Here is a 20,302-nt window from a genome sequence, read left to right on the forward strand (position 1 = left end):
TTATTACTAAGGTGGAAAATATTGGAGTGTTAAATGCTGGTGGAGAGTAATCCTTTAGAGGAGAGTAATGGGTTTTACTAAGGCTGAAAGCTGTGACAATGTACAAATTATTATTACAGGTATATTAGGCCAATTTGCTGCTTCCTACATATATAATAATTTCATTGTATACCTCAGAAGCTCTTAATTTATGAACTAAATTATATATTCATGTCATTTAGGAGCAGAAATCAAATAACTGTACAATCAGAATGATCTGTAATCCCTTTGAAGAGATTTCCTATCTTACATGAATCAGTAGCCACTTAACTTAGTCATCCATTTGTCTAGCAAGTATTTATTGAGCAACTACTGTGTGCCTAACACTGCCAACAGATTAACTATAAAGTAGTAAATAAAAACAGACCTGCTTTTTACTGTCAGATAATGTAGTTTTATGGGGAAGGTACACATTTAATGACTAAACAAATACATACTCTAAAATTGTGACAAATGCTAAAGAACTAAAAGAGCATAGTGCTTTGATAGAGAGTAAGGGAAGGGCCCTCTTTAGATAAGACAATCAGGGAAAGCCTCCTGAGATCATGACTTTTAGACAAGATAGGTAAACTTGAGTCATCTAGGTGAAATATGAGAATAATCTGTCAAACTTCCTGAGGCAGAAAAGAACTTGTAATGTTTCAGAAAAAAAAAGAAGGCCAGTATTAATAGGACGGAGTATGTGAAAGGATGGCACAGCATGAGAAGGGAGAACTGGATTGGATTCCTTTGAAGTAGCCTGGTCCTGTATGGAGGTGGCTCAGACTTAGACTAAAAGCAGAGATACTAATCTGATAGAAGGTTGTTTTAGTAACCCCAGGTAAAACACGATAGTCACCTGTCTAGGATAGTGAAGGGTACCTGGAGAGAAGTCTGGATTTGAAAGCTATTAAGAATGAACTGGATTTATTTGGTGTTTGATATGGATAGTGATGTGGGGAACAAGGAGTCTAGGACAACCCTCAGTTTTTTAGCTTGCGCCACTGGCTAGTCTCTGACAGGAAATGGGCAGAGTGAGCCACGTTCTACTTGTTCATGATCAGTTTGAGAAGGCTGTGGGGTGTCTAAATGGAGATGTCTGGAGATCAGAAGAGAAACATAAATGGAGTGGTTGTTGAGAGAGAGAGAGAGTATGTATGTATAGCCAAGACATTATGTGAATCACCCATGAATAAAGTGTGGAGAGTTGAAACCTAAGGAAGCCCTAGTTGTATCTATAATTTATAGATAATTTACAAATCAAGATTCCTCTAACACAGTCCTTTCAAATTTTAAATAAAAAGTTTTTATAAATCTTAAAAATCTTAACCTGGGAGGCCCTGGCCGGTTGGCTCAGCGGTAGAGCGTCGGCCTGGCGTGCGGGGGACCCGGGTTCGATTCCCGGCCAGGGCACATAAGAGAAGCGCCCATTTGCTTCTCTAGCCCCCCCTCCTTCCTCTCTGTCTCTCTCTTCCTCTCCCGCAGCCAAGGCTCCATTGGAGCAAAGATGGCCCAGGCGCTGGGGATGGCTCCTTGGCCTCTGCCCCAGGCACTAGAGTGGGTCTGGTAGCCCGCAGAGCGACACCTTGGAGGGGCAGAGCATCGCCCCCTGGTGGGCAGAGCTTCGCCCCTGGTGGGCGTGCCGGGTGGATCCCGGTCGGGCGCATGCGGGAGTCTGACTGTCTCTCCCTGTTTCCAGCTTCAGAAAAATACAAAAAAAAAAAAAAAAAATCTTAACCTGGGAGAACTTCTAAAAAATTGGAACTTAGAAATCAAAAACAATAAAGCCTTACATCTTTATGACCATTTTGCTTGGTTTGCAAGTCTATATGGGGCATACATTAAAAGACTGTTTAAACCAGGCATCCCCAAACTACAGCCAGTGGGGCGCATGCGGCCCCCTGAGGCCATTTATCCGCCCCCCCCCCACGCACTTCCGGAAGGGGCACCTCTTTCATTGGTGGTCAGTGAGAGGAGCACTGTATGTGGCGGCCCTCCAACAGTCTGAGGAACAGTGAACTGGCCCCCTGTGTAAAAAGTTTGGGGACCCATGGTAAACTGTAGTAAAACCATTGAAAACCTTCACGGCCTTCTCAGCATGACATGCTTAGCTTTGAAGACTCATGTTTAGCTCTTTCCTCATTTGTGTTCCATTCATCAGACAGAGAATTTGCAGTTTCCTAAATGTACTCTGCTGTTTCATATCCTTTACTCCTGTCTCCCACGCAGCTTATATAACTTAGGTCAGTGATTTTCAACCTTTTTTGAGCCGTGGCACATTTTTTACATTTACAAAATCCTGGGGCACACCACCTACCAAAATGACACTCTAACACAGTACATATTATACATATAGTTAATAATATAGTTTCTAACTGTATTTATACTCAGTGTGAAACCTGGGCCTCTTTCGATGAACACAAAAGGGATATCCTGGCAGGAATGGTAGAAAGACACATACGAAGCTCTTCCTCAACAGTTCTCAGTCTCTCTCTGTTTTTAGTTTTTATCACAGTCAAGCTTGAGAAGCTCAGCTCACATAGATATGTGGTTGAAAACAGGAGCAATGTCAAAATAGCTTTGTTGGCCAAAATGGGGAACTCCTTGGCAACAGATAACCAAAAACTGTCCAAAGGAAGATCAGCAAACTTTAGCTTTAAAGTTAGATAACATTGTGATGCATTGTATATCACCCTCTGCGGGGGCCTCTTTTAAAAAGAAAAAGGTCAAATATCTATATACACCATCAGGATAGACATAACCAGCTGAGGCTGAGGCTTCATCTAGTGGTGGCACATTTACCTCCAGTCCTGACCAGGATTAGAAATCGGTACCATAGGGAGGAGTAGCAGCTTCAACTACTCGCCGCGGCCACACAATGACAAGTGCGCGGCGGCCCGAGCGGGACCTTCCTGGGTGTGGATGAGAGGCGGCCTACTATTGGTTCATCGCTAGTGGTCGGGATGAATCCTAGAAGGTGATTGGTCAGTGAGCGTTCCCTGTGCCTCCACTCTTCCTGTCGCTGATAGCTGGAGGGATTGTGAGGGGAATGTTTATGTTCGATGGAGGCGGCTGGCGGCGGGCCGTAGTTTGGGGACCCATGTTTAATTTCCCCACGGCACACCTGACAATGTCTCACAGCACACTGGTTGAAAAACATTGACTTAGGTGAATCATATTTAATTCATTTCTTTCTCTCTTGCTTAACAAGTTTATGAGTTCTTTGATAGTAACTCAGTAGAGACTGTTTTTTTTTTAATACTAATATCTTCAAGCCTAACACAATAAGTCTTCAGTGAAGGTTTGTTTAAATAAATTGATTGATACACCTAATATAAATGTTAAAAATAATTGATGCTAACAAACAAGAAGTTAATCTGAGCATTAATGGATTCCATTTACTTTTGAATGTTAGTTAAGTATAAGACATTGCTATAGAACACTAGGGAAAAGGGTAGGGAAATTCTCACAGATAAGCAGGTAATTACGACATATAAGAAGAATGAAGGGCCTGACCAGGCGGTGATGCAGTGGATAGAGTGTTGGACTAGGATGGGGAAGGACCCAGGTTCGAGACCCTGAGGTTGCCAGCTTGAGTGCGCACTCATCTGGTTTGAGCAAGGCTCACCAGCTTGAGCCCAAGGTCACTGGCTCAAGCAAGGGATCACTCGGTCTGCTATAGCCCCCTGATCAAGGCACATATGAGAAATCAATCAATGAACAACTAAGGAGCCGCTACGAAGAATTGATGTTTCTCATCCCTCTCCCTTCCCGTCTGTTTGTCCCTATCTGTCCCTCTTTCTGACTTTCTGTCTCTGCCACAAAAAAAAAAAAAAGGAAGTATGAAGGAAGATGTATGCTGTTAATATGAATGAAAGGGCACAGTCCATCCAAGGACCAGAGAAATTTTGTAAAACCTACAACATTGTATGTTTGAGCTTGGAGAGATTGGAGTGATAACCAGGAGCCAAGTCACAGTTCTTCTAAGCCAGATGTAAAGGTTTGGGGGCCCGGGAAGGCAATGCTTTAATTTTCATTTCACAAAGATTACTCAGGTTCTAATAATTGTGTTTTAAGAAATATAATACTGAAGTAATTGTTTGCAGTATATATATATATATATATATGTGTGTGTGTGTGTGTGTATACACCCACATCTCCATCCCTGTGTACCCTGGAGTTTTTATATTTTTTCATTTCTGTCTTTAAGCAACGAAGTGGCGAATCTGTTAAAGTGCACCAACTTGATGTTGCTATTCCCTTGCATCTCAAAAGCCAGCTGAGGAAAGGACCCCCGCTTGGTGGTGGGGAAGGAGAGGCAGAGTCTGCAGACACAATGCCATTTGTCATGTTAACAAGAAAAGGCAATAAACAGCAGGTAAGAAATGGCCCCCTGTGAATTCACAATTGATTATTATCAAGTGAAAGTGATGTTTTATAGGTTCAAAATCTCTTGCCAACAAGGGAAAAGAGTTGAAAACATTGAAAGTATTCAGTGGTAGAAATACATAATTTTATCTAACATATGTATAGGCACATCTGACTAGTACTGATAGAATTTTCGAATGGAAAGGACATTTATTTCAATAGGAAGATTTCCAAAATATGCTCAGAGTTGGAAAGGAAAAGAGGATGATGACACATCTCAAGAAAATTCTCAGTTGTCAGTATTTCTCCTGAAAATCATTGTTTTTTGACTCTGAATCCTCCATTCTCCTTAGACTGCTTCCCTCTCCTTTCCTGTAATTTACAAATGGCCCTCAGAACCGCTACTAAGGCTATTAGTTACTTCAGGGATTCATACATTGACAGCTCACATCCTGCTGAGGGAGCTAGACAAACATCTTACTTGCAGATGGTGAAAAAATGCTGTAAAGAAAATAAAGCCCAGCTTTCAGATATACATTACCAAAGCTGTCAACATTTGAAATCAAGCTGCCTCTTAAAGTAGATGGAATCCTAGGATAATTGGTAGTATTTTTCTGTTTTAGTAGTATGTAAAAATAATGGTGCATCTTTTTTTTTTTTTTTTTTTTTTTGCATTTTTTTTTTTTTTTGCATTTTTTTTTTTCTGAAGCTGGAAACAGGGAGAGACAGTCAGACAGACTCCCGCATGCGCCCGACCGGGATCCACCCGGCACGCCCACCAGGGGGCGACGCTCTGCCCACCAGGGGGCGATGCTCTGCCCATCCTGGGCGTCGCCATGTTGCGACCCTCCTGGGTGTCGCCATGTTGCGACCAGAGCCACTCTAGCGCCTGGGGCAGAGGCCACAGAGCCATCCCCAGCGCCCGGGCCATCTCTGCTCCAATGGAGCCTTGGCTGCGGGAGGGAAAGAGAGAGACAGAGAGGAAGGCGCGGCGGAGGGGTGGAGAAGCAAATGGGCGCTTCTCCTATGTGCCCTGGCCGGGAATCGAACCCGGGTCCTCCGCACTCTAGGCCGACGCTCTACCGCTGAGCCAACCAGCCAGGGCTATAATGGTGCATCTTATGATGGAATCTTAGTTTATGAAACAAGGTAGCTACTACAGCTTCTCAGAGATAAGTCTAATACCTGGCTTCCACATTCATTCAAAGAGCCTTTTAAACCAGTGTTCTTCAGCTGACAGCTGTGGACTGGTGCCAGTCTGCCAGAATATGCCAGTGAAAGAGATAACCACCCTGATATTATATGAAGGTTAGAGAGTCAAGACTCTATAATCTTCATCTAACATCAGGGTGGTTAACTCTTACGTGGACCAGCATCTGTTTGCAGACAGGTGGTTGACAACATTGGATAGATGTTTATTGTTGACTTGCTATGCACCATGCACTATTCTATGTGCAGAACATACAGCAGGCAAACAAAGTCCCTCTTCCTGGGAATTTTCATTCTAGTGTTGGGAGGCAGACAATAAAATGCATAATATCAGATTGGGAAAATGCTATGAAGGAAAATAAAGCCAAATAAGAGAATAGAAAGCTACTGGGATTGGGAAGAGGCCATTAGAGGGAGATTGCTGTTTTAGATGGGTGATCAGGGGAGACCTGTAATAGGTGTCACCTATGATAGTATGTTCCCTCCCTACCACTGCAACCTCAAAGACATGATGCTTAAATTTTATCTCTATTTTTGTCATGTAATGTCTTGTTTACATAAAGGATCAAAGTTGTACAGTATACTATTATTTTGCTGTAGTGCAAGTAAATCTTGAGATACGAAAACTATATACCAATTAAAATATGATATGGATGACTGGAGAAGATATACATTGTAACTCATTTTAATTGTTAACTTTGACTTAGGTTCAGAGCTGCTGTAACTTTTTCACACTGTCCTTTAGTTTCTAGTCATCAGGCCTTTCCTCCATTCTCTGGTTACTGTGCTTTCCAGGAAGATTTCACCCTGTCTCACCCTCAGGTCAAGGTTAAGCCCTGCTATTTCCCCACTCCTCTACCCTCCACTTATACCCTGGAAAAATTAGGACTTCTTTTGATCTTTGTACAACTGCTCTCCTCAGTGTGCTTAGAACTGCTAATTCCCCACAGTTACCAGGATATTCAAAGTTCAGAGTGTTTGGTTTTCTTGGAACTAAGTTCTCTGAACTAGATTTTTTCTATTTCCATCATCACATTTTAGGTCTGCTTCATTTTCTCTTCTCTTTTCTTCTCTTTGCTTTTGTTTTCTTTTCTTAAAGCTTTCAGTCCTTAATACCTTAGATTTTTTGTTGCACTAAAGGAAAAAAAATATTATTTTAACTGTGAAGGGCAGTTCATGGTAACTTCATTTAACTGTATATCTTAGTTCCCATTCCCTTGCAGCTACTGAACATTTGTATTACATTGGCCTTGAGCCTTGGTTTTTCTTAGCTAGAAGGGAGTTTAGGAATATAATTACACAAGAGTACATAATAAGTTGATTCATGTGTCCCTCCCTTTTGTGAGGCACACATGAAAATTCATTATACCCTTATCAACTCATACACCCTGTATGACCTTTTCAGAATGAGTACTTGTAAATTAAATCAAAACCGACTGTTAGAAACTTTTGAACTTTAAAAAATAAATTTATTTCTGCAGCCCTAAATTCTAACTTATATGGTTCAAAATAAAAGACTATGTGCTTATTTCTAAAGAGGAATATTTTTAGTTTAAAGTAGGTAGATTATATATTGTGTGACCCATATAACTTTATGTAAAGTAATTAGAAGTGTTTACTCTTAAAATGTAAAATTTTAATTTTTAAGGTAACTTTTCTTGAACTTTATTTAAAAAACATTAGCAAACATGAAGTGAGAAGTCAGAGTACATGGTTATTAAGTAAATTTTCAGCTCAAACTTTATTTGGAATTTTGGAAAATGTTCAATTTTAGGAAGATTATTTGAAGAAACATCACTGGTATTTTGTGGCCTGCAAAAGAAAATATATTTTGTTCTGATTTTTATTTCTCTATTTGATTTTTGGGTGTTGACCATGTTTGGGGCAACGGTTTTTCTAGGAATGTGAAATGTGTTGCCTTTATAGAACTCTTTAATTCTTACATGAAAGATCTCTTTGTACACAAATTTGTGCTTAGAAATAACTTTTATTTCTGTAGTCATTAAGTATAATGCTATTGGTCATTTATTTCTAGATTTAAATATTTGTGAGATAGAATACTGAATTGAAGTAAAATGTTTTGATTATTAAATTAATAGAAACATTTAAACAAATGCACAATATATTTTAGTTTAATACTTACAAGCAGTCCTTTTTTTCCCCAGTTAGTATTTATAAGGAATCCTGATCTGTATTACATATCTTCTGATTGGAGATATTGATGTTATCTATCATAGTAACTTGGGGTTTGTATATATATTTGGATACATACATACATATTTTTTCCAATTTCAGCTCCATTTGTGAAGTAGTTTTAAAATATAATGTAAAGTATCTTTATTCATTATCACATTCCAAGAAATTAATTTGAGTGACTACAATTTTTTGTCATCTAATTTGCTATAAAGTATTTTAAAAGTATTTTAGTGGCTTTATGGTGAAGGTACTTGATAAGAGTGGCATCAGTAAAATTTGTCTCTCATGCTCTGTATTTATTACTGTCTCTTTTCTGTTTTTTTTTTTTTAATTTTTCTGAAGTGAGAAGCAGGGAGTCAGAGACAGATTCCTGCATGCACCTTACCGGGATCCACCTGGCATGTCCACCAGGGGTCGATGCTCTGCCCATCTGGGGCATTGCTGCATTGCAACTGGAGCCATTCTAGCGCCTGAGGTGGAGGCCAGGGAGCCCTCCTCAGTTCCTGGGCCAACTTTGCTCCAATGGAGCCTTGGCTGCAGGAGGGGAAGAGAGAGACAGAGAAAGGAGAGGGGGAGAGGTGGAGAAGCAGATGGGCACTTCTCCTGTGTGCCCTGGCTGGGAATCGAAATCAGGACTTCCACATGCCGGGCCGAAGCTCTACCGCTGAGCCAACCGACCAGGGCCTCCTTTCTGTTCTTTTAAAGCACATGATACTTGAGAACTATTCTTTTTGTAAAACTTTTCTCAGGTCATAGTGTTTTTGTCTTTTACTTGCAATTATTTTCCTTTAGAATATATTTAACTATTTTCTTTGTAATATTTTATACTGTTTCATCAGTATGATTAGTACCATCCTCATTAGGCTTGACATTACTGATTTATGAAGGAAATTTCAAGTGTTGTTATCAGGAACCTACTAAGGGGGGGAAATGGTCAGCCTGTTTTCTGAATATGTTAATGTGACAGATAAAAGCATGTATGTCCTTCTGAATTTTGAAAAATAGAAAAATTTATTACAAGGAATGATAGTTATTTTGCTTAACTTTGTTTTGGTTTGTTTCTGTTAGTGGAAATAAGAAACAGTTGAGGCAAGTCCCATTGGATATAGATGCATTCTGATACAGATTACTACACAGGCCTAAGGACAGGTATACAGAAGTAGTTAAGGATTTGTTTCTTAATGCATTTAAATGCATTACTAATAGGTAATATTTATAGAGTACCTGCTATATGTAGGCCCTATCTTATATGCTTTACATATTTTTTTACATACTTATTTCTCACAGCAACCCTAAAAGGTAGTATTGATATTTCATTTTACTTACGATAAAAAGAACGTTCTTTTTTTTTTTTTCTTTTTTTTAAATTTTATTTTATTTATTCATTTTAGAGAGGAGAGAGAAAGGGAGAGAGAGACAGAGACAGGGGGGAGGAGCTGGAACCATCAACTCCCGTATGTGCCTTGACCAGGCAAGCCCAGGGTTTCAAACCGGCGACCTCAGCATTTCTAGGTCGACGCTTTATCCACTGCGCCACCACAGGTCAGGCAAAAAAAGAACGTTCTTAACTGATTAGCTAGGTCATACCAATAAATGATAGGGCTGAGGTATGAACCCAGTCTGACTATAAAAGTCTGCCTTCTTAACTTCTTTGCATTACTGCCTGGCAGGTATGTAATTCATGGAAGAACTGATTGTAATGTCGAAATGAAACTTTGGAGAAGGAGCAGAAAAAAGACAGAATTCATAATTGTGGAAGAAGGAAAAATTGACCATCATCAGGCCAAATACCGTAGAATTTAGAAATAGTCTACAAACAGTAATTTTTAAAGATGAGATTTAAGAAGATGAGGTGCATTTAAAATGTGCAGGGTCATGAGAATAAGTAAGGGTAAATAAATCCTACTGTTGGGGGAGAGGTTGTGTAAAAAACAACCATTCACTTTCTCTTTTATCAACAAGAAAAATTTCAACGTGATTGAGTAAATTAAAGATTGAGTAAAATTAAAGTGTCCAAGGGGATAATTTATTTACTTCAAATGAGTCCCAGTTTTTAGGCATAAACAAATTCTGTCCTCAAGGACTGAAAGAATTTCTATATGAAATTGTAGAGCAGTTGTCATTAACTTAGAAAAATGTTATACATGGAACAGTAGTTAAAAGACTCATAGTGGGCAAGTATTTCCTTTTTCAAAGAGCAGGAAAGATTCTGAAAACTATGCAATTCGGTAAGCTTGATTTCAGCTTTTAGCATAATTCTGGGTTGAGTTTCAAAATAGATGATTTTGGTTATTAGAAAAAGAAAATTAAAATTAAAATGACAATAGTACTATATACTCACTAGAATGGCTAAAATACCAAGTGTTGACAAGAATATGAAGGAACTGGAACATTCATATGCTACTAATTGAGTGTAAAATGGTGCAGCTGCTTTGGAAAACATTTTATCACTTTCTTAAAAAGTAAAATACACTGGATATTCCCAGCATTTTTAATTTAAAAGAAATGAAAATGTTTCCACAGAAACATTTGTACATGAGTGTACAATGTATTTGCAATTACCCAAAACTAGAAACACCAAATGCTATCAATAAATAAATGGATTAACAAATTGTGGTATACTTGTACTAGGGAGTGCTACTCTACAATTAAAAGAAACTATAGTATCTATGATGACATGGCTACATCTCAGAATCATTTTACTATGTAAAAGAAGCTGGATAAAACAGAATATGGATTATATGGTCCAATATGTTTAAAATTTCAGAAAGTGCAAACTAATCAATAGTGACAGAAAGCAGGTTAGCAGTTTGTTGCCTGGGGATAGGGTAGAGGAAGATATGGGTTACAGTGGGGGACGAGAGGAACCTTTGAAGATGATGGATATGCTTGTTATCTCGTGTGTATGCATATGTCAGAACTCATCAAATTGTACATTTAAAATATGTGCAGTTTATGTATGTTAAGTACACCTCACTAAAGAAGATAGTTTTGAGCTCATAATTGAAAGTGCAAGTGGCAAAACATTTGTACTAGACCACTAAGAGCAGGTTGTATCAGACTTAGTTCAGTGGGGAGAAGGGATGAGGTTTACTATACTGATAGCTTAAAGGGACTACCTTAAATGTATTTTAGTTTTGATTTGTGAGATATTTAATTATCTGTATTGTGATTAAAATGAAATATACTTAGTTGGGTTTATAGATAGTTTCAGACCTGCACTTAATACTTTTCACTTCAGTGTTTCTGGCCTTAGTGTTCTGCGTATTATTAATATTTTAACACTATGTGTACCATAAAAGAGAATAAATACAGTACCAAGAAAGGACATCTGAGATAATACAGAGAATCAGATTGTCCAATCAAACTCAAATGAATTGGAGATTTTTTTTTTTATAAATAAATTTTTATTTTAATGGGGTGACATCAATAAATCAGGGTACATATATTCAAAGAAAACATGTCCAGGTTATCTTGTCATTTAGTTCTGTTGCATACCCATCACCCAAAGAGGGATCGTCCTCTGTCACCCTCTATCCAGTTTTCTTTGTACCCCTCCCCCTCCCCTTCCCCTTCTCCCCCCTTCCCTCCCCCCACCCCCTGTAACCACCACACTCCTGTCCATGTCTCTTAGTCTCGCTTTTATGTCCCACCAATGTATGGACTCCTGCAGTTCTTGTTTTTTTCTGATTCGCTTATTTCACTCCGCATAATGTTATCAAGGTTCCACCATTCTGCTGTAAGTGATCCGATGTCATCATTTCTTCTAGCTGAATAGTATACCATGGTGTATATGTGCCCCATCTTCTTTATCCAGTCTTCTATTTTTTTTTTTTACAGTGATTAAAAGCCTTTAAGCAAACTCTTGGCCAATACAGCAAGAATCCATAAAAGAGTAGTGTCCTTAACATGTTCACCAAGTCCAAATTGGCCCCATCACCATGCCAAATCCCTGAAAAATGCAACCCAACCACAGTTCAGTCTGTTAGGAGCTGTCACAGGGAGCAGGAGTCCAGGAAAAGTCCACACAGGAAAAGTCCTCATGGCACTGGAATTGTTGTCACTATTCTATACTTTGCAGTTCATGTCCAAGTCCCAGTGACCGCTGCTTCTAGCTGGTAATGATTCAGGTAGACTGGAAAAGCCATTTGCAGCATGCGTGGATATGGAGCTTCTGTTCTCCTTTGCCTGGAGAGTTGAGACCAGGTTGCTTTTCCCTGGAGCTCTGCGATTTCCGCCACGCGAGTCTCTCCCTGCTGCCACCGTTTGCTCCGGGGAGCTGGGCAGCCCTCTCTGCGTTTCCCCGTTTCCATTTTTCCTACCAGTCTCTGTGTGGCTTCTTCAGCGTTCCTTGGTTGAAGAGTCCTCTTAGTTTAGTCCAAAGTTGGTTTTTCCAGATGATAGTTCATAAAATTAGTTTGTAATCCACTTTGGTTCTGGGAGGTAGATGTTGGTACGTCCGCCTACTCCAGCGCCATCTTGTCTTTCTGAATTGGAGATCTTAAACAGTGTTAAGCTTTACTAATAATTTCAAGGATGCAAATATTCAAAAGTCATAGATCAAGCAGGGAGAGGTCTGAGATCCTGAACACAGTGCTCCAAGTTCTTTCTTTCTGCATCAGATGTGCTTTTGGTCCAGAGTATTAGAGTAGCTCTGTTAAGTGAGAGGTTCAAGTTATACACAGCAGAGAAAATTTAGGTTATGAAACATCTCTATTTACTACTCAGATAGTTACATAGCTTACTCAACAATTTTCAGGGAGCCTATCAATTCATAGATTCTATCTTCTTTTGTTTGCCTTGCACAATTCTTTATTTTTTATTATTTTATTTTTTTCATTTTTTTGAAGCTGGAAACAGGGAGACAGTCAGACAGACTCCCGCATGCGCCGGACCGGGATCCACCCGGCACGCCCACCATGGGGCGATGCTCTGCCCACCAGGGGGCGATGCTCTGCCCATCCTGGGCGTCGCCATGTTGCGACCAGAGCCACTCTAGCGCCTGAGGCAGAGGCCACAGAGCCATCCCCAGCGCCCGGGCCATCTTTGCTCCAATGGAGCCTTGGCTGCGGGAGGGGAAGAGAGAGACAGAGAGGAAGGCGCGGCGGAGGGAGCAAATGGGCGCTTCTCCTGTGTGCCCTGGCCGGGAATCGAACCCGGGTCCTCTGCACGCTAGGCCGACGCTCTACCGCTGAGCCAACCGGCCAGGGCGCCTTGCACAATTCTAAACCAAGAATACCCTGCTAAAAAAAAAATATTCCGTAGATAAGGACTCTCTCCCACAATAGAAATGGATCTTGTATGTTTCTTTTAAAAGAAAAATTCTAAAATTGTATTTTTCTGAAGCTGGAAATGGGGAGAGACAATCAGACAGACTCCCGCATGCGCCCGGCCGGGATCCACCCGGCATGCCCACCAGGGGGTGACGCTCTGCCCTTCCGGGGCATCGCTTTGCTGCGACCAGAGCCACTCTAGTGCCTGGGGCAGAGGCCAAGGAGCCATCCCCAGCGCCCGGGCCATCTTTGCTCCAGTGGAGCCTCGCTGCGGGAGGGGAAGAGAGAGACAGAGAGGAAGGAGAGGGGGAGGGGTGGAGAAGCAGATGGGCGCTTCTCCTATGTGCCCTGGCCGGGAATCGAACCCAGGACCTCTGCACGCCAGGCCGACGCTCTACCACTGAGCCAACCGGCCAGGGCCGATCTCGTATGTTTCTTAACTCTTCATCCTTTCCAACATCACAGCTATCTGTAGAAATAGGACGATTTATTAATACTGAAGGTGGACTAGATTTGTACTGTATGGTTCAGGAGAGTAAAACTGCTTCCGGAGAGTAGAAATGAAAAGGATGCAGAGCGGGTTGTTGGGGGGGGGGGGGCAGGGAGTAAAGAGGCACAAGTATATGGTGATGGAGAATGATTTGACTCTGGGTGATGGGCAACACCACACAATCATCAGTTCAATTGCTATAGAAATGTTTACCTGAAATCTATATAATCTTATTGATCAATGTCACCCCATTAAATTTAACTTTCTAAAAAAAAATGATTGCTATTTAAAGCCTTTCTGACAATTATTTGTACATTATAGAGTCTACAGAATGTGCTCATTGCTAGTTATGCGCTTCCAAATGGTGCAGGAAAGAGGAGCTTCTGCTTTTCATGGAGGTTGGACTCAATGGCCTCCACTTAACATCCAAGTCTAATGGGTTTGTCTCTAGTAGAAGAGTACTATCATCTGTTTATGTTCTTAGATTTTTCTGTCTTTATTGACTTTTACAGAAAGGAAAGACATTATTTTTCTAAACTCATTTAATTTTACTTAATATTATATTTGAAATCTTTTTTCTCTTGATTTTTTCTCAAGTCATTTGTGATTTTTTTCCCTCCCTCAGTTTAAGATCCTTAATGTACCCATGTCTTCTCAACTTGCTGCAAATCATTGGAACCAGCAACAGGCAGAACAAGAAGAAAGAATGAGAATGAAAAAGCTCACACTAGATATCAATGAACGACAAGAACAAGAAGATTATCAAGGTATAAAGTCATTTTAGGACAGAGATAGATAATTTGATGCGTTTTGGGCTTTTTAAATATAGAATATCAAAGCTGTTATTCTCGATCTTTTCATGCCATGTTTGAATATTTTAGTCTGAGAAGTTGATTGTTTTTCATTTCCATTCTGTCTTCATTTTTCTCTCACTTATATGTAAAATAACAGTAATCTAATTGTCATTATAATTTGCTAATTCTGTGTAAGGCCAGAATTGCGGCTGCTGTCACTGCCAGGCAGGTGCAGGTTCACATTAGATTTGGACAGATGATAAAGAAACAACGGAGCCGAAAAATGCTGGGCTATATCTTTATTTTAGCCTCGCACTGGTAGGCGAGTAAAAACAAACACATTGGGCTCCAAAATCTACTCATTCAGCGCTCACAAAGCTACTAACACATCCAGGTTTCCCTAGAACCAAAGCCCCTCACCAGACTCAGTCCCCTCTGGTTCCCCATCTCCCTTCTCTCCGCACACACTCTGCACAAACAGGCTTCTCCTATAGCACCGTGCCATCTTGGCTGCTTCTTCTTCTCCTTCACTCTGCAAAATCATGGCCCCCTTCCTCCTCCTGTTTCTTTTTTTTTTTATATATATGATTTTATTTTTTTAATGGGGCGACATCAATAAATCAGGATACATATATTCAAAGATAACAAGTCCAGGTTATTCAATTATGTTGCATACCCATCACCCAAAGTCAGATTGTCCTCTGTCACCTTCTATCTAGTTTTCTTTGTGCCCCTCCCCCTCCCCCTTTCCCTCTCCCTTTCCTCCCTCCCCCTGTAACCACCACACTCTTATCAATGTCTCTTAGTTTCACTTTTATGTCCCACCTACGTATGGAATAATGCAGTTCCTGGGTTTTTCTGATTTACTTATTTCGCTTCGTATCATGTTATCAAGATCCCACCATTTTGCTGTAAATGATCTGATGTCATTTCTTATGGCTGAGTAGTATTTCATAGTGTATATGTGCCACATCTTCTTTATCCAGTCATCTATTGAAGGGCTTTTTGGTTGTTTCCATGTCCTGGCCACTGTGAACAATGCTGCAATAAACATGGGGCTGCAAGTGTCTTTATGTATCAATGTTTCTGAGGTTTTGGGGTATATACCTAGTAGAGGGATTGCTGGGTCATAAGGTAGTTCTATTTTCAGTTTTTTGAGGAACCACCATACTTTCTTCCATAATGGTTGTACTACTTTACATTCCCACCAACAGTGGATGAGGGTTCCTTTTTCTCCACAGCCTCTCCAACATTTGCTATTACCTGTCTTGCTAATAATAGCTAATCGAACAGGTGTAAGGTGGTATCTCATTGCAGTTTTGATTTGCATTTCTCTAATAGCTAAAGAAGATGAGCATCTTTTCCTATATCCGTTGGCCATTTGTATTTCTTCCTGGGAGAAGTGTCTGTTCATATTCTCTTCCCATTTTTATATTCGATTGATTGTTTGTTGTTGAGTTTTATGAGTTCTTTGTATATTTTGGATATTAGGCCCTTATCTGAGCTGTTGTTTGAAAATATCATTTCCCATTTAGTTGGCTGTTTATTTTGTTATCAGTTTCTCTTGCTGAGCAAAAACTTCTTAGTCTGATGTAGTCCCATTCATTAATTTTTGCCTTCACTTCTCTTGCCTGTGGAGTCAAATGCATAAAATGCTCTTTAAAACCCAGGTCCATGAGTTGAGTACCTATGTCTTCTTCTATGTACTTAATTGTTTCAGGTCTTAAGTTTAGATCTTCGATCCATTTTGAGTTAATTTTAGTACAGGGGGAGAGACTGTAGTCCAGGTTCATTCTTTTGCATGTGGCTTTCCAGTTTTCCCAACACCATTTATTGAAGAGGCTTTCTTTTCTCCATTGTGTGTTGTTGGCCCCTTTATCAAAAATTATTTGTCTATATATATGTGGTTTTATTTCTGGACTTTCTATTCTGTTCCATTGGTCTGAGTGTCTATTTTTCTGCCAATACCATGCTGTTTTGATTGTCGTGGCCCTATAATAGAGTTTGAAGTCAGGTATTGTAATGCCCCCAGCTTCATTCTTTTTCTTTAGGATTGGTTTGGCTATTCGGGGTTTTTTATATTTCCATATAAATCTGATGATATTTTGCTCTATTTCTTTTAAAAAAGTCATTGGAAGTTTGATGGGAATTGCATTAAATTTGTATATTGCTTTGGGTAATGTAGCCATCTTGATTATATTTATTCTTCCTAACCAAGAACAAGGAATATTCTTCCATCTCATTATATCTTTTTCGATTTCCCTTAACAATGGTTTATAATTTTCATTATATAAGTCCTTTACATTCTTTGTTATGTTTATTCCTAAGTATTTTATTTTTTTTGTTGCAATCATGAAGGGGATTATTCTTTTGAGTTCGTTCTCAATTGTTTCATTGTTGGCATATAGAAAGGCTATTGACTTCTGTATGTTAATTTTGTATCCTGCGACCTTACTGTATTGGCTTATTGTTTCTAGTAGTCTTTTTGTGGATTCTTTGGGGTTTTTGATGTATAGGATCATATCATCTGCAAAAAGTGATACCTTTACTTCTTCTTTTCCGATATGGATGCCTTTTATTTCTTTGTCTTGTCGGATTGCTCTGGCTAGAACCTCTAGTACCACATTAAATAAGAGTGGAGAGAGTGGACAACCCTGTCTTGTTCCTGATTTAAGGGGGGAAAGCCTTCAGTTTAGTGCCATTTAATATGATGTTAGCTGACGGTTTATCATATATGGCCTTTATCATGTTGAGATATTTTCCTTCTATACCCATTTTGTTGAGAGTCTTAAACATAAAATTATGTTGTATTTTATCAAAAGCCTTTTCTGCGTCTATTGATAAGATCATGTGGTTTTTGTTCTTTGTTTTGTTGATATGGTGTATTACGTTAACAGTTTTACGTATGTTGAACCATCCTTGAGATTCTGGGATGAATCCCACTTGATCATGATGTATTATTTTTTTAATATGTTGTTGTATTCGATTTGCTAGTATTTTGTTTAGTATTTTAGCATCTGTATTCATTAGAGATATTGGTCTGTAGTTTTCTTTTTTTGTGCCATCCTTGCCTGGTTTTGGTATGAGGGTTATGTTGGCCTCATAAAATGTGTTTGGAAGTATTGCTTCTTCTTCAATTTTTTGGAAGACTTTGAGTAGAATAGGAACCAAGTTTTCTTTGAATGTTTGATAAAATTCGCTGGTATAGCCGTCAGGGCCTGGACTTTTATTTTTGGGGAGGTTTTTAATGTTTTTTTTCTATTTCTTCTCTACTAATAGGTCTGTTTAGGCTTTCTGCTTCTTTTTGACTCAGTCTAGGAAGGTTGTATTGTTCTAGGAATTTATCCATTTCTTCTAGGTTGTTGAATTTAGTGGCATAAAGTTTTTCATAGTATTCTACCATAATTCTTTGTATATCTACGGTGTCCGTGGTGATTTCTCCTCTTTCATTTTGGATTTTGTTTATATGAGTTCTTTCTCTTTTTTCCTTGGTGAGTCTTGCCAAGGGTTTGTCAATTTTGTTGATCTTTTCAAAGAACCAGCTCCTTGTTCTATTAATTTTTTCTATAGTTTTTTTGTTCTCTAATTCATTTATTTCTGCTCTGATTTTTATTATCTCCTTTCTTCGGCTGGTTTTGGGTTGTCTTTGTTCTTCTTTTTCTAGTTCCTTAAGGTGTGAAGTGGTTCACTTGGGCTCTCTCTTGTTTGTTCATATAGGCCGAAGTGATATGAACTTCCCTCTTATCACTGCTTTTGCTGCATCCCATAGATTCTGATATGTCGTATTGTCATTTTCATTAGTCTGTATATATCTTTTGATCTCTGCACTTATTTCTTCTTTGACCCATTCATTTTTTAAAAGTATGTTGTTTAGTTTCCACATTTTTGTGGGATTTTTTTCCTCTTTTTTGCAGTTGAATTCTAGTTTCAAGGCTTTATGATCAGAAAATATGCTTGGTACAACTTCGATTTTTCTGAATTTGCTAATGTTGTTTTTGTGGCCCAACATATGGTCAATTCTTGAGAATGATCCATGTACACTGGAGAAAAATGTATACTCAGTCACTTTGGGATGAAATGTCCTGTAGATGTCTATCATGTCCAGGTGCTCTAGTGTTTTGTTTAAGGCCACTATGTCTTTGTTGATTCTCTGTTTGGATGACCGATGTAGAGCCGTCAGCGGTGTATTGAGGTCTCCAAGTATGATTGTATTTTTGTCGGTTTTTGTTTTAAGGTCAATAAGTAGCTGTCTTATATATTTTGGTGCTCCTTGGTTTGGTGCATGTATATTAAGAATTGTTATGTCTTCTTGATTCAGTGTCCCCTTAGCCATTATGAAATGGCCATTTTTGTCTCTGAGTACTTTTGTTGTCTTGTAGTCAGCATTATCAGATATGAGTATTGCTACGCCTGCTTTTTTTTGGATGTTATTTGCTTGGAGTTTTGTTTTCCAGCCTTTCACTTTGAATTTGTTTTTATCCTTGTTACTTAGATGAGTTTCCTGTAGGCATCATACAGTTGAATTTTCTTTTTTAATCCATTCTGCCACTCTGTGCCTTTTTATTGGTGAGTTTAATCCGTTTACATTTAGTGTAAGTATTGACACTTGTGAGTTCCCTATTGCCATTTTTTATCTTGCTTTCTGGTAGTTTTGTGTCTTGTTTGATCCTTCTCTTTCGTTTTTTTATCTTTTGTTTTTATTTGGTTGTATTCCATACATCTTTCCTCTGTTGCTATCTTTTTTATTTCATGTGCTTCTGTGGTGGTTTTTTCAATAAAGGTTACCTTTAAGTAATGAAAAGGGTTCCTACCCTGTTCATTGTAGCAAACTATTTTGTGAGTACTTTTGCACTCCATCGTCCTTTGCTACTGTTAATCTCCATCTTCTCCCCCCCTTTCTTTTTGTTGTTGTCAGAGTTTAAATTTAGTTTTATTGTGTTCTTCTTGGAGCTTTTACTTGTGGCTCTGTTTTCTTTTGTTCTTTGTATCTGATTGGAGAACCCCCTTTAGTAATTCCTGGAGTTGGGGTTTTCTGATGATAAATTCCCTCATCTTTCCTGTATCTTGAATGTTTTTATTTCTCCTTCATATTTGAAGGATAGCTTTGATGGGTATAGTATTCGTGGCTGAAAGTTCCTCTCTTTCAGAACTTTAAATATTGGGGTCCACTCTCTTCTAGCTTGTAGAGTTTCTGCTGAGAAATCTGATGATAATCTAATGGGCCTTCTTTTATATGTTGTATTCTTCTTTTCTCTGGCTGCCTTGAGAATTTTTTCTTTGCTTTTGGTTTGTGCCAGTTTCATTATGATATGCCTTGGAGTAGATTTGTTGGGGTTAAGAAAACTCAGAGTTCTGTTTGCTTCTTGAACTTGAGGCTTTAGTTCTTTCCACAGGCTTGGGAAGTTCTCATCTATTATTTGTTTGAGTATGTTCTCCATTCCATTTTCTCTCTCTTCTCCCTCTGATATACCTATTATTCTTATATTATTCTTTTTGATGGAGTCAGATAATTCTTGTAGGGCTATCTTATTTTTTTAAATTTTTGAGTCTCTTTCTTCTTCTCTCTGTTGTGCCTCAAGTTGCTTGTCTTCTGTTTCACTAATCCTCTCTTCTATCTGACCTGTTCTATTAGCTAAGCTTGTTACTTTGTTTTTCAGCTCGTGAATTGAGTTTTTCATCTCTGTTTGATTTGTTTTTATAGTTTCAATTTCCTTGGACATATATTCTTTGTGTTCATTGAGTTGTTTTCTGAGCTCCCTAAATTGCCTTTCTTTGTTTTCTTGTATATCTCGGAGGATTTTTAGGATTTCTATCTTGAATTCTCTGTCATTTAGCTCCAAGGTTTCCAGTATATTAAATTTTTTCTCCATAGATTTTTCCTCATCTAGCTGTGTTACCTCTCTTTCTTTTGTATCCATGATATTCGATTTTCTCTTCCTTAATGGCATCTGAGG

At 38.9% G+C, this 20,302-nt stretch overlaps 1 protein-coding gene and 1 non-coding gene across 5 annotated transcripts in view; one reads left to right on the plus strand and one right to left on the minus strand.

Moving 5' to 3' along the window:
* Nucleotides 1-20,302, plus strand: part of UPF2 (UPF2 regulator of nonsense mediated mRNA decay) — a 141,311-nt gene that overhangs the window by 109,212 nt on the left and 11,797 nt on the right. For all 4 annotated transcript variants that reach the window (XM_066279355.1, XM_066279354.1, XM_066279351.1 and 1 more), the window contains exons 19-20: nucleotides 4,229-4,396; nucleotides 14,180-14,321. In XM_066279355.1, the coding sequence (XP_066135452.1) occupies nucleotides 4,229-4,396; nucleotides 14,180-14,321 (310 nt within the window). The remainder of the gene's footprint in view (nucleotides 1-4,228; nucleotides 4,397-14,179; nucleotides 14,322-20,302) is intronic.
* TRNAS-AGA (transfer RNA serine (anticodon AGA)) lies at nucleotides 5,416-5,491 on the minus strand. Its single transcript has one exon. It is a non-coding gene; the product is annotated as a tRNA-Ser (tRNA).

The sequence above is a fragment of the Saccopteryx bilineata genome, chromosome 5 (genome assembly GCF_036850765.1).
Source record: "Saccopteryx bilineata isolate mSacBil1 chromosome 5, mSacBil1_pri_phased_curated, whole genome shotgun sequence".
In the NCBI taxonomy this organism is placed as follows: Eukaryota; Metazoa; Chordata; class Mammalia; order Chiroptera; family Emballonuridae; genus Saccopteryx; species Saccopteryx bilineata.